This window comes from Talpa europaea (genome assembly GCF_964194135.1).
Source record: "Talpa europaea genome assembly, chromosome: 6".
NCBI classification, from domain to species: domain Eukaryota; kingdom Metazoa; phylum Chordata; class Mammalia; order Eulipotyphla; family Talpidae; genus Talpa; species Talpa europaea.
Window position 1 is genome coordinate 38,525,103 of NC_140072.1, and position 12,782 is coordinate 38,537,884.

Consider the following 12,782-nt stretch of genomic DNA (forward strand, 5'->3'; position numbering starts at 1 on the left):
GACTTGACTGATTAACAGAGATCAGAAGAAGGCTCATAACTGTGAAAACCACAGCAGCATAGAGTTTTAACAGCTCTTTAGGGAGCTAGTTAATGAAAGAATCACTACAGAAACACAAGCATGCAAAAGGAAAGAAAGAAAATGGGAACATTCACATAGAACATTCAGAGGCTGTGACATAAGAGGAAATACACTCATAATTTCTATTTACACATCACTGTAATTAGTGTCTGCCTTAAGATTAATTTCTGTCTTCTCTTGTCAGAGTTGTTTAGATATTTCCTTTTTCACTTACCAGGCAGAGAGGTCTAGTACTGGTTGGAACTTGTATCAAAGATTTTTTTCCTCCTGAAGAATGTAATTATGAGACAGCTGAGCTCCTCCAGCTTGATTAGGCTGCCTTTATCTGATCCATGTTCTTATCATCACCATTTGTCCATGAACCAGACTTCTGCACTTAGGCGGCTGTTAGAATGAGCTTTAGTCTTTAATTTTTTCGTGTGTGGTTGTTCTCTTTTCTTTCTCCCGATGTAGTGTCTATGAACCAGATAGAAATGTGTTACGGAGGAAAGAACGGGAAAGAAGAAATCAGGAAACTCAACAGGATGATGCAACCTTTAATTCGAGTTACTCCCTCTTCAGTGAACCCTACAAGGTAGACAGTTTTCAGTTCATCTCCTCCCCTCATGCCTACTTGGGACTGTGAGGGCAGTCTTGACTGGAAAAACTGACAGCCAAACCTCAGCTTTCTGCCTGTTCAACTCAGCCACCAAGAATGGGGTCCTCCCCCCCCCCAAATCTTGGTGTCTAATGCACATCTTTATTGACTGTTTCCTCATTAAAATGTAACTTTTGTTTAATATTGAGATCTGCTTGCAGTGATTTTTATCAATAATATAGACCATGTCTGCATTGATTTTCAAAGTCAATAACACTTGGTTTCTTTCTAAGATATTTATTAGGAAACAAACACTGTTAAAAAGAGGTTGAGTTACATACTTGGCACACATGGATCATACTAGGGTCAGGATACCTGTTAGATCCAATAAAAGAATTGTTGGAATGTCTCTTATTTCCAAAGACCAAAAATAATTTCTCTTGCAAAATGAAATATCTTTCAAGATTTACCTAATATCTTAGGCTCCTTCTTATGTAGCTTTGCCCCATGTTCATTTTAAACTTCCCTGTGACTATTTTGCCCGTCACTCTGGGTTTCTGAAAAGAATAATTACGTATTTAGAAATTAGAATCATAACAGTTTGAATCAAATGAATTTTAAAAAAAGCTTCCAGTGGGGCTAGCAGAAAAAAAATCTAATCCTGGAGGAAAATCTGGACTATTTCATGAAGTTTTAGCAGCAGTAAATATTCTGATTTCCTTAGCTACAATCTAGTGCCAAGGATAGAGTCCTTTTATGTACTGTAAGGCAATGAACAGCTTTCTGGTTCTGGGGTGATGCAGAGTCCTGATGGGCATCTTCAGATATGATGCCAATTTGGTTTCAGTTCTCATACTGACTTTGGCATCCCTAGTTTTGTGATTGATGAGGGTACCTCTCCCTTACTTGCCATGTTTCTGTTGTTTCTAACAATAATGTAGATGTATTTTTCTCTCTCCAGACAAACAAGGGGGATGAGCTCTCCAACCGGATTCAGAATACGTTAGGCAATTACGATGAAATGAAAGACTTTCTGACTGATAGATCTAATCAGAGTCACCTTGTTGGCGTTCCCAAACCTGGCCTTCCTCAGGCTTCTGTGAACAAGATCGATGAACATTTTGTTGCAGATTCAAGAGCCCAGACCCAGCCCTCATCTGTCTGTAGCACTGCATCTTCCACACCAGCATCTATCCCCGTGCAGCAGAGTAAGAGGGGAACCATGGGCTGGCAGAAGGCTGGGCATCCACCATCCGATGGCCAACAGAGAGCAAGTAAGCATGGACACAAGTTCCTTGATTTGCACAAACCTTCTAACCCAAAGAACCATAATAAAAAATCAAATCACTGTGTGTCCAGCCCCTCATCCTCATCTTCCTCTTCCTCTTTTTCTTCTTCTTCCTCCTCCTCTTCTGCTTCTGCTTCTTCTTCCAACTCAGCACAACAGGGCTCTCTCAGGACCTTGCTTGGAGATGGAGTTGGCAGACAGCAACCACGGGCCAAACAAGTGTGCAATGTAGAGGTGGGTCTTCAGACCCAGGAAAGACCTCCTGCTATGGCAGCCAAGCACAGTGGTGGTGGACACTGTGTTCAAAACTTTCCTCCATCCCTGGCTTCAAAACCCAGCCTGGTCCAGCAGAAACCAACTGCCTATGTGCGGCCGATGGATGGCCAAGATCAGGCTCCTGATGAGTCTCCGAAGCTTAAGTCATCCACGGAAACAAGCGTGCACTGCACGTCGTACAGGGGAGTCCCAGCCACCAAGCCAGAGTCCGCCAGAGCCAAAGCCAAGCTTTCCAAGTTTAGCATCCCCAAACAAGGAGAGGTGAGTCTTTTTTTTTTTTTAACCACTTACATGCATCTGAGTAGTACTAAGTGACTACCTGACATGTAAATTCAGTTCTCATGTTTCTTATATCACTGTGTCACTTGTTTCATGTGGTGGGAGTTATAGCAGTACTAAAGGCAGAAGTCCACATAGATAATGATGTCTTAGAATCTCAAATTGATTATAATCAGAAATTTTTAAGTGCCAACAAATTCCTTTGTGTATGCGTGTCTGTGTGAGTTCAGGAAGGAATGTCTTCTTCAGTACAACACATTTCAGAGATTTTTTTTTTTTTTTTGTGGACAAGTCAGTATTGATGGAGATAGTATATATTGGAAATGAAATTACTTTAAAAACTAATTTTTAGTATAAAGAGGTTCATTTTCGGAAAGAGCTCAAAAACTCAACATTTCTGTCAGTTTTGAAATGTTCCAGGACAAACATCACAAAGTAAACTTCATAATGACTCATAGTGGTGTAAAAGATTCTATATTGAATATGTCGAATATTCAAATGTATCAGATGTTTATCTGTATTATAATACTTGATATTCAGTTTCTTTTTTTTTTCAGCTATGAACTCTTCTTGTGCTATAAAAATGCTCTTAGGGTCTCTGAAAAGAGTGAAGTCTCTTTAATTCAGAGTCTTCTGATTAGCATTTTTATTTTATTCTGAAATATTTTTTCATAGCATTCTAAGTTATATAGGTTAGATGTATAGAATATTAGTATTGTAGCAAAGAAAATCACATAATCACAGTGATAGCAAAGAGGCCATGACAAGTCAATGGAACAATAAATCTGGATGGAAGATGATGCTTTGTTTTAGAGAAGCCCCTCTCATACTATAGTCCAAATTGATGACAGTTGTCTAGAGCACATGAAGAAGAAATATGACTGCACAGTTTTTGTTTTGCTCTGATACTAACTTAAAAAATTAAGTTCTGCAACATCATAGTACATAGAACTTTTTTTTACATATTCTTCTTTAAAGATTGGATAATTAATGTGGCTAAAATATACTTTATCTTATTTGATTTAATTAAAAAAATGAAACAAGTGATTTGACATTTCTTCTTAGGTCTCGACAAGACTGAACCTTAACATTTCTGCGCTATCATCTCAGAAATCACTGTGCACTGATTAGGAGATGACATATGACCCTTAGAGCAGACTATTTGTTCACTCTGAGATGTTTGTATGGTTTCTAGTGAGAAAATTAAGTGACAGTCACTTCTTTTGATTTGTTTATCCATGAAAGTGTTCATAGGGAATTAATAGAAGCAAAAGGTAACTTCTGCAGGCATTTATGTTTTTAAAAGTTTGTAGGGAGCACACATAGATACCACCTTACAAAATTGCGCTCATTTAACTCTTTGGTTTTTGTCATCGTCATTAAATGACCTGTACTGGCGAAAATAAATTATGGATTATCTTTGAACAGAGATGACTAATTTTTTGTACCACCAGGAATTCCTTTATCATTTTAATCCCACTTGTTAACGTAATTTTTATGTTTTACCAAAAAACTCCACATTTATTAGATATTTATTTTGAAACTTAATGAATCCATAAAGCCCTGGTTAAAAGGAAAGGATGAATATTTTTGATAACCAATACAGCCTTATGCAGGTAACTTGCAGTTTTCATTCTGCTTTTGGGTCATCAGTAACGTTGTCTCTTTCAGGATGCCCTTGCAGGACCCCTGAGTGGGAATGACATATTGTACTAGTGTTTGGTAATCACAGAAAGAGGGAAATGCCTGAGATGGAGAGTCAGACCCAGAGAAGTAAGAGCTTTTATATAGGAGGTGTTTCACTTCTCTAACATGTAATGAGATTGAATGGATCTGCCTGCTCTCTTGCTATCATTCTATACTGAAAGCTTCACAGAGGTCAATCATGCATGGATAAAAAAGAGGCATGAAATGTTTGTAGAATAAAGTTATAATTGGTGGATGCTTTTTGGTCAGGGAAGATATGCATTCCTAACTTTAGCAAAAGCTCTTGCATATTATGGAAAATATGGTAATTTGAAACTTGTGACACTGTTTAAGTCCACTATCACAGCAAGAAAATGAATCTTAGCATCAGGATGGTTTCTTTCAAGGTATTTCCTATTTTTCAAACTCAAAGGGTTTTTTGGTTTTGTTTTTCATATTGCTCCATGAGATTAAGAACAACCCTTTTGTATTTATAGGGCTTTCCTATAAATGCAGTCACAGGTTCAAAACTGAAGAATTTTGTTCACTAATCATATTTTACTTTTGAGAGAATATTTGCTTTTATTTTTTGGAAGAGGTAAAACAATTCAATGTGTCAAGCAATTTTAAAGATAGTAATGACTGCTTTATTTTACACATATGTCACCTCTATGAAAATGTCCCTTTAATAGTAGTGGCATTGGCTTCCAGTAAGGTAGGGAATGTGTAATTTAAGAAAATTGAGAGAGGAGATGACCTGAAGGTAACTTACATTTCTTGACTCTACTTTTTCAGGATGCTAGTTCTAGAGCAGGCTAGGACTGTGAAGAATTTGCAGACTAAAAGAAAGTGTGAGGTAAAAACGACAGATAGACAAGGGAGGTACTAATATAGCTGTATGGGGTTGTGTAGGTACATTCCTTATAAGAAAAACAAATCAATGACTAGGTATAATGTGATGTGAAACATTTTTTTAAAAATCTAACATGTGTTCTCTGCCTCCAAGAAATTTACATGAATTGAATAAATTAGACTCCAGCACTATGCTTTTCATTTGCAATTGCTCTCAACTAAATTTAAAATTGGCCTTCCAGCCCTAGGAAAATTCCTTCACCATCATAATCCTTGTAGTAGAAAAAACATTCTTTACTATTTTAAAAAATTGAGAATTTGTGAATTTCTTTTGCCTGATTTTACACTTCATATTCCTCATTCTTTCCTTGAAACATCTGCACTCTATCTGCTGCCATGGCAAATTATTTGTTATAATTCTTTAGTCTTCAATAATAGGTAATTAGTATAGAAAAATTCAGTGCAATTTGATGTGGAAGTTAAAGACCTCAAGGGGATTTCACAACTGATACACCTGCCTCTTGGCTGGTTTTTCCCAGCTTGGTTTTGTGTTTAATGAAAAACATATTTTTGTTGTTATAGCTGAGTCTTTTATTCTTGAAGCCACTACTCATTAAGTGAGCCTTCTCTGGAGTACCACTTGCTAGGATGGATACTGTTAGGTGAGAGACAAGGGACTTAGCAAATGAAGAATGCAGGCATTCTAGAACATTGGGTTCTAGGGCAAGGCACACTAAATCCTAAAATAATTGAACTAAATTACTTTTTTGTTTCACACATAAAATAAAATTAATGTTTTGCTCTTGTAATTCAGGATCCAGACATTGGTAACTATTAACCTAGTGGGGCAGATACAGATTTTGTGGAACTTAAGCTTTGTGCTGTCTTGGAGTGCCTTTTCATGCAAAAAGAATAGAAAAATATTGCACACTTATAATTTTTACAAAATTGTACAATTTTTTAACACCTTTCTATGACTCCTACTTGGGCTTTGGAAGAGCCCCTGCTCAAGAGGTCTTGAAGTATAAGTATCATTAGCTTCACCAGTGTATGTCTTTGGCAGATAACATGTTATTTACATAACTTTAGATTTCAAAAAGTGCTTTATATTAACTTCAAACTGTGGAATTTAATTATTTCTGCAGTCAGTCACAAATGGCAAGGTTCATCTTTTTCATAGTTGAATAGTATTCCATTGTGTATATTAACCACGTGTTTCTCCGTTCATCTGTCATTGGGCACTTAGGTTGTTTCTTTGGTTGTTGTAACCTAGAAGTGCATATATCTCTTTGAATTAGTGTTTTTGTATTTTTCAGAAAGATAGCTGGGAATGGAATTGTTTGCTCATATGGCAGATCTATTTTTGATATTATGAGAAACCTCCATAGTGCCTGGAATGGTCTAAATTCTAATCAATTGTGTATGAAGGTTCTTTTCCTCCATATCTTCATGAGTGATTGTTTCTGGTCTTTTTGGTATGGTGTATTTTCATGGGTGTGAGGTGATATCTCCTTATTTTAATATGCATTTCACTGGTGGTGAGTGATAATGAACATTTTTCATGTGCCTGTTGACCCTCTGTATCTCTTCTTTGGAGGTACATTTGAAAGGTGTGAACATATACCTCCAAATCATATACAATGTTTTATTTTTTAAATTGAAGTAACAAATTATAATTAAAAATATAATTTATAAGCTAGGTGATAGAGGTAAAAAATAACTCAGTACATTAATAAAGCCTCTGTGCAATTCCATTGAGGGAAAATACAGGTCTCACAGGCTATGAAATTGGTTTGTTTGGCATGTTATAGTTTTGGTAGAAGTATTCCAAGCCATGCACATTTTAGTTTCTGTTTGCTGTTAATTTAATAAATAGCAATAATTTGAATCTGCTCTTACAGAGTATCTGATGGCTGGGAATAGAATGCATTTGAAAAGTGAAGGAAGGAAAGGAAACCTTTGACTTGATTTATCTTAGTCATTGGTAAGGAAAGAGACAACTGAATTTGAATATAAATTAATGGACTTTATCTTTAGAATTTTAATAGTTGTTGATAATTTATCCAGAAGAACACAGTAACCATTTTTGGTTGATCAGAATTTTATTAGTTAAAATAAGCAATTAAATCATTGATTAATCATAGCATTTTCATGACAGGCATTTAAAAAACACCATTTATACCACAAGTAAGAGCAAAAAGATAAAGCACCATGTTTCACACAAAATAGCTTCCTAAAAAAGCAATTAACTGATTTTTTTTTTAAGTTCACAGAAGATAAATGATGCAGCTTTCCTATTTCCTGTCACTCTTGGTTACCTTTGTATGAAAATGGATGTCTTCCTAATTAAAGTCTGTACCAGCCTGTTGGACAAAAAAGGCATCTGCGGAGCAATGTGTATATTACATATTCATGTCAGTCTACATTTCTTAATTACACTTGAGGTGTGTAGCTTTTTTTAATCAAAGTGTGCTATCTGATTGATCCTTGTTGAAGTGAGGCTTTGTGGCCAGCAGAGACTCAGTTTTTTCAACTGTCTTGGTCTCATCTTCCCCATCATCATCACCTCCATTCACCTTCACTCATTGCAGACAGAGGCCATGTTCTACAGGACAGTGTGGCTTAGCGACAGCGCAGATGGTTAAGCTCTGTACTCCCTCCTCTTCACATAATGTACGTCCACCATTCTCTTGGCAAGGACTTGAGGAACTTGCACTGTGCAGACTTGGAAGAGGGAAGTCCTGCAACTTTGATCTCAGATGCTGGATGAAAGCACTTGTTTTTCATATTATACATGGGTCATTTTGAAGGTCATGATGAAGGCTGGCAATTGGAAATGTTTCCATACTTTTGGGTACTTTTATGTTTAGCCAGTGGGACCCTATATGGTAAGGCACTTAATCATTTAAAAATAACTTCATTTTCTATAACCTTTTATTGAAAAAATTGAAAAAAGCATATTAAAATGTATCCTGTTGGAGAAAGGAACTGGAGTCCTTTTCCATCCCTTTTCTTCTCTGAGCTCATTAAAATTTATATTATAAAGTCAAGTTTTCTAGTTATAAGGGTGGGAAACTACTCCCTATGATGGAGGCATTATAGGCAGGACCCAGAGGGAGGTTATTAGCAATCCACACTTTATTTTTCTTGTATATTTTTTTTCCATTCTCGTAAAACTTCCTCTCCCGGAAAACATCTGGACAGATTACAGGGCTGTTTTCCCTTAAAATGCAACCTTATGTGTATGTTGACTCCAAACCTGGGGCTAATCAAGAGCCAGAGGCCTTTGTGCTTGGAGTCACTTCAAAAGATGATGTATGACCAGCATCTCTCCCACCCTGGAAAAAATGTCTTTTTATACAGTCCAGTGAGAAAAACCTCTTTTGTATTTCATTTTTTTATTGTTTAGAAATCATGTGTAAGCTTTCAGGTGCACAAATATACAAGCAAACTAGAGCACAGTGGTGGGATAATCGCAACTACACAGACCAACAAGGACAAGGTTCACATCCTGGCTTGACCACTTGGTAGCCATGTAATCTGGAACAAGTACCATAGTTTAACTTCTCTGGGCCTCAGTGTCCTTATGTATGAAGTAGATAATATGTGGAACGGATGAATTACTGGGGGAAGGAGTAATATGTTTAACACAGTGATAATAAACATTTGTAAATATTGGTTATATTATTCTTACTAGAAATGCCTCTGAAGTAAAAGCAAACAATATTAAAATGGGATATTATTGGAAGAGGTTTTGTGTGTGTGTGTGTGTGTGTGTGTGTGTGTGTGTAAGTGAGAGATGAATGGGAGGAGAAGGAAAAATGAAATCATGAAAGTTCTTCTGTATATATTAAGAAAATCTGAAATTTTGAAGATAGAGATTTTCCTGGATTAATACAGCAAAGCATGAATGACATGGGTTTCCCTTATTTACTATTTAGCCCCCTCCTGAGATTTTATTTTTTGGGAAGGATTGAATTTTCTTTCTTATTCTGCATATTTGGCTTTTCTGAGCTATATCTGGTGAAATATATCACATGAGCTTTATTTCCTATTAAAATAAAAAATCAACAAGATTTGTACTAAAGAAAAGTCTTACAATTTTTAAGTAGTCAGTATGTAGAATGACTCATTAAAATAGATCTCTTTGAAGCCACAAAGTATTAAGTAGCTTGTTTAATTGGGTTGAACCATGGAATCATTTATCCACATGATTAACTGGTATTAGCCTTACCTCTATAGTAGATGAAAGTGGACTCTCCCTGCTGCTATTTACAAATTGCCTTCAGTAGCTATACATGTTTCAAGCAGCCTGTTGACCACCCCTGGACATTGTACTTTTTGCTTTTGACCAAAGATCAGACTTCAGGACCAACAGAATCTTTCAGAAATATATTGACGAGGACTCATCTCTCTGCAGTACTTGGCGTGGTTTGAGAACAGAATGGGAAGTGTGCTCTCAGGAGCTAGATTGTCTGAGTTGTACTTTTATTCCATGTGCTGGCCAGATGACTGTGTCTCGATGGCTTTATTTGTGACGTGGCATTGTGATTATATCTTAGTTAGTTTGCTAGGGCTGCTATAACAAAATACCACAAATCAGTTGGCTTAGAACAACAGAAATGTATTGTCTCCTGATTCTGAAAGTTAGAAGACTGAAGTCAAGGTGCTGGCAGGGTTGCTTCCTTTTAAGAACCAGAAGGGAGAATCTTTGATCTTCTTCCTTGGCTTGTGGAGAGTGGTCTTTTTCCCTGTGTCTTTACATTGTCTCCCTTTTATTTGTCTGTTTATCCAAATTTCCCTTTCTTAGTTTAGAGACCATCCTAATGATCTAATTTTAATTTGATTATCTTTGTAAATAGCTTATCTCCATTTGAAATTTAGACTTGTGAGGGACATCTTCAATATAACAGTACTTATTGATGCTTTGACTTTTTAATAAGGACTCAGAATACTGTTTGGCTCATGGTAAATGTTCAAAAAAATCTCAAATAATAACTAATTTAAGTAGCTCTGTTTGCTTTACCTTTACCTTCTAATGGTAAATGGTTTGAAATTCGCTAGATGAATTTCACTAGAATGTGAGTAGCACAAAGACAAGAACTTCTGTTGTTTTTATGGCTTTACTTACTGAAGCATCCCTAACTGCTTTGCACATAGTTTGTGCTCAACAGATATTTGTTGAATTAGTTAAGTAATTTAAGTATATGGATGAAAGAAGTCATCCCCTTCTACCCAATGACCTTCTCTCTTTGGGACCTCAGTGATTCCTGCCAAACCTTTTATGGGAAGAGAGGAGCCAAACGTTTCCAACATATAATTTATAGCTGCTGTTACAAAGAGAAATGGGAACCATATTTACCAAAGTATGTAAACATAGCCCATGTAAAATAAACCATAGAGCTATACGCTGGCCTCAGAAACAAAAGACAAGCATGTGATGGCTCTGACAGGGATGTTCTGTCCTCTGCCTCTTTTTCCTTGTTTTCTGTTTGATTTTCATAAGCAGAAGACCTGGCTTGGGGGCAGTGTGCCATGTGCTTTGGTTGCCCCGCAGGCTGATGCTCCTGTTTCTGGCCACATGACGTGCACTGTAGCAGAAGATGTGGCAGTGTGAAAGGTGATGGGGGAGGGGGGGTGGGATGGAAGAAACCACATTTTAAAACTTTGTCATGTGAATTTAGTTTTAATAGAATTAAAATACATGGAGTTCTCAGAGATACCTCTTGGTTCCCAGAATGTCTCTTGGCTCTTTTTCTCTCCATGTCATTTCATGCTTCATTGATCCTGTTTCTGTCAAGACTCCTATTTAAGTTATTTATGGTAATGCATTGTTTCATAATTTATGCAAGCATAATTCGCATTTTTATCCAGACCTCTGTTTGTTTTCTTACAGACATTTCCTTTAGAAATATTGCTGATTACATAGCATCTGAGTCCACATAGCCCTTGGCATGCTTTTAATCCTTAGTAACTGGTCCACCCCTTATCTGTTTGACAGAAAGCTAAACAGTGGAAAGTAAAAAAAAAAATATGCATTCAGCTATTTTCACAAGTCTTGAAAACCAGTATATATCACTTTCTCACTGCCTAATTCTTCCATTTCTTGAAACTTTTATAGAGAGAGCATTGGCGATGGAAGTTTTCCTCTAAACTGTCTGTGGGATGTTTGACTCCTCTCTGTGACATCCTTATCAAGTTTCATCTTGGCTACACTCAAACTCCATAGCTAAGAGGGAACTTACAGTTCCTGGGAACTTAGTTTCTGCAACATTGTGATTTATATTACAATATAAGTCAATACAATACAAATACAATATTTATTTGGTCTTAGTCTACAGTTTCTAGCCCACAGCTCCCAAAAGCCTTGTAATTGCCTACTTGTTAAAAGTGTTTCTTGTTATGTTAATAAAAGTAACTTTTGGGAAATACCTGAGGGTGGGGGCTGGTTGCCAGGGAAACCATCTTGACCTGATTATCAGGGTGTGGAGAGTAGCTGGAGGTTGTTTAAGTGCCAATGGCCAAAGAATGAATTAATCATGCCTGTGTAATGAACCTTCCATAGAAGCTTCCAAAAAGAGGGGCTTCCGAGAGATTTTTGGGTAGGTGAACATGTGAAAATTTGGGGAGAATAGCAGCACTGGAGAAGGCATGGAGCTCTGTGCCTTTTCCCCAAACCTTGCCCTATGCATCTCTTCCATCTGGCTCTTCCTGAGTTTTGTCTTTTTTAATAAATGGGTGTTAGTAAACCAGCTTCCTGAGTTCTGTGAGTCACTCTAGCAAATAAACAGAACCTGAGTGAGGGGCCCTAGGAGCTTCTGATTTTTAATCAGTCAGTCAGAAGCACAGGTAACAACCCGGGCTTGCAATTGGCTTCTGAAATGAAGGGCTGTCTGGGGAGTCTGAATCCTTAACTTACTGGGTTTGACACTATTTTCAGGTAGAAAGTGTCAGAATTGCTTGTTGGTGTGGGAAAATCTCCACATGCTCCTTGGAATGAGTAGGCAGTTTCCCAGCTTGTTGATTAACCTCTGTTAATGGGAGAAATTAAATTTTGTACCTTTTTAATCTTTCTTTGAAATTATGCTTGAAAGGCTATTTCCATAGATATATCAAAGACCTAAAATTTTTTTAAAGATTTATTTATTTGTACAAGAACTGGGGTACAGGCCAGATGTGCAGGAGGGTGAGAGGATTCATCATAGACAGAGCAGGGAGCAAAACAGCAGTGACGAAATACACTGCTGAGAGGAGCAGCCGGCGAGACAGGAGAGGTCTGCCGCACCAAGTGGGACCCTCACTGGCCGGCCGGGATCAAACCGGTGCTACGGAGGCTGCGGACAGCTTCACAGCACTGAGTTCAACTGCCTGCGCCACCGGGGGAGGCCCCAAAGACCTAAATTTAACCTATCAAACTATAAAGGAATTAGATGAAAAGTTATTGATCTTGAAATTTTGATACAAGGAAAGGCTTTACTTATTTTTTTAAATAGTCAAATTACAGGGCCTCCCTGGTGGCACAGGCAGTTGAGTGCCGCACTGTGAAGCTGTCCACAGCCTCTGCAGCGCGGGTTCGATGCTGGCCGGCCGGTGAGAATCCCACATGGCATGGCAGACCTCTCCTGTCTCGCCCACTGCTCCCCTCAGCAGTGTATTTCGTCAGTCTGCCTGTTCTGTTCCCCGCTCTGTCTCTGGTGAATCCGCTCACCCTCCCGAGTATCTGGCCTGTACCCCGGTTCTTGT

The 12,782-nt window shown here is 37.7% G+C and overlaps 1 protein-coding gene across 1 annotated transcript in view; it reads left to right on the plus strand.

Moving 5' to 3' along the window:
* Positions 1-12,782, plus strand: part of AFF3 (ALF transcription elongation factor 3) — a gene marked incomplete at its 3' end in the record, with an annotated part of 474,001 nt that overhangs the window by 88,533 nt on the left and 372,686 nt on the right. The window contains exons 3-5 of the mRNA XM_084234797.1: positions 485-655; positions 1,620-1,932; positions 2,098-2,483. Coding sequence (XP_084090923.1) covers positions 485-655; positions 1,620-1,932; positions 2,098-2,483 — 870 coding nt within the window. The remainder of the gene's footprint in view (positions 1-484; positions 656-1,619; positions 1,933-2,097; positions 2,484-12,782) is intronic.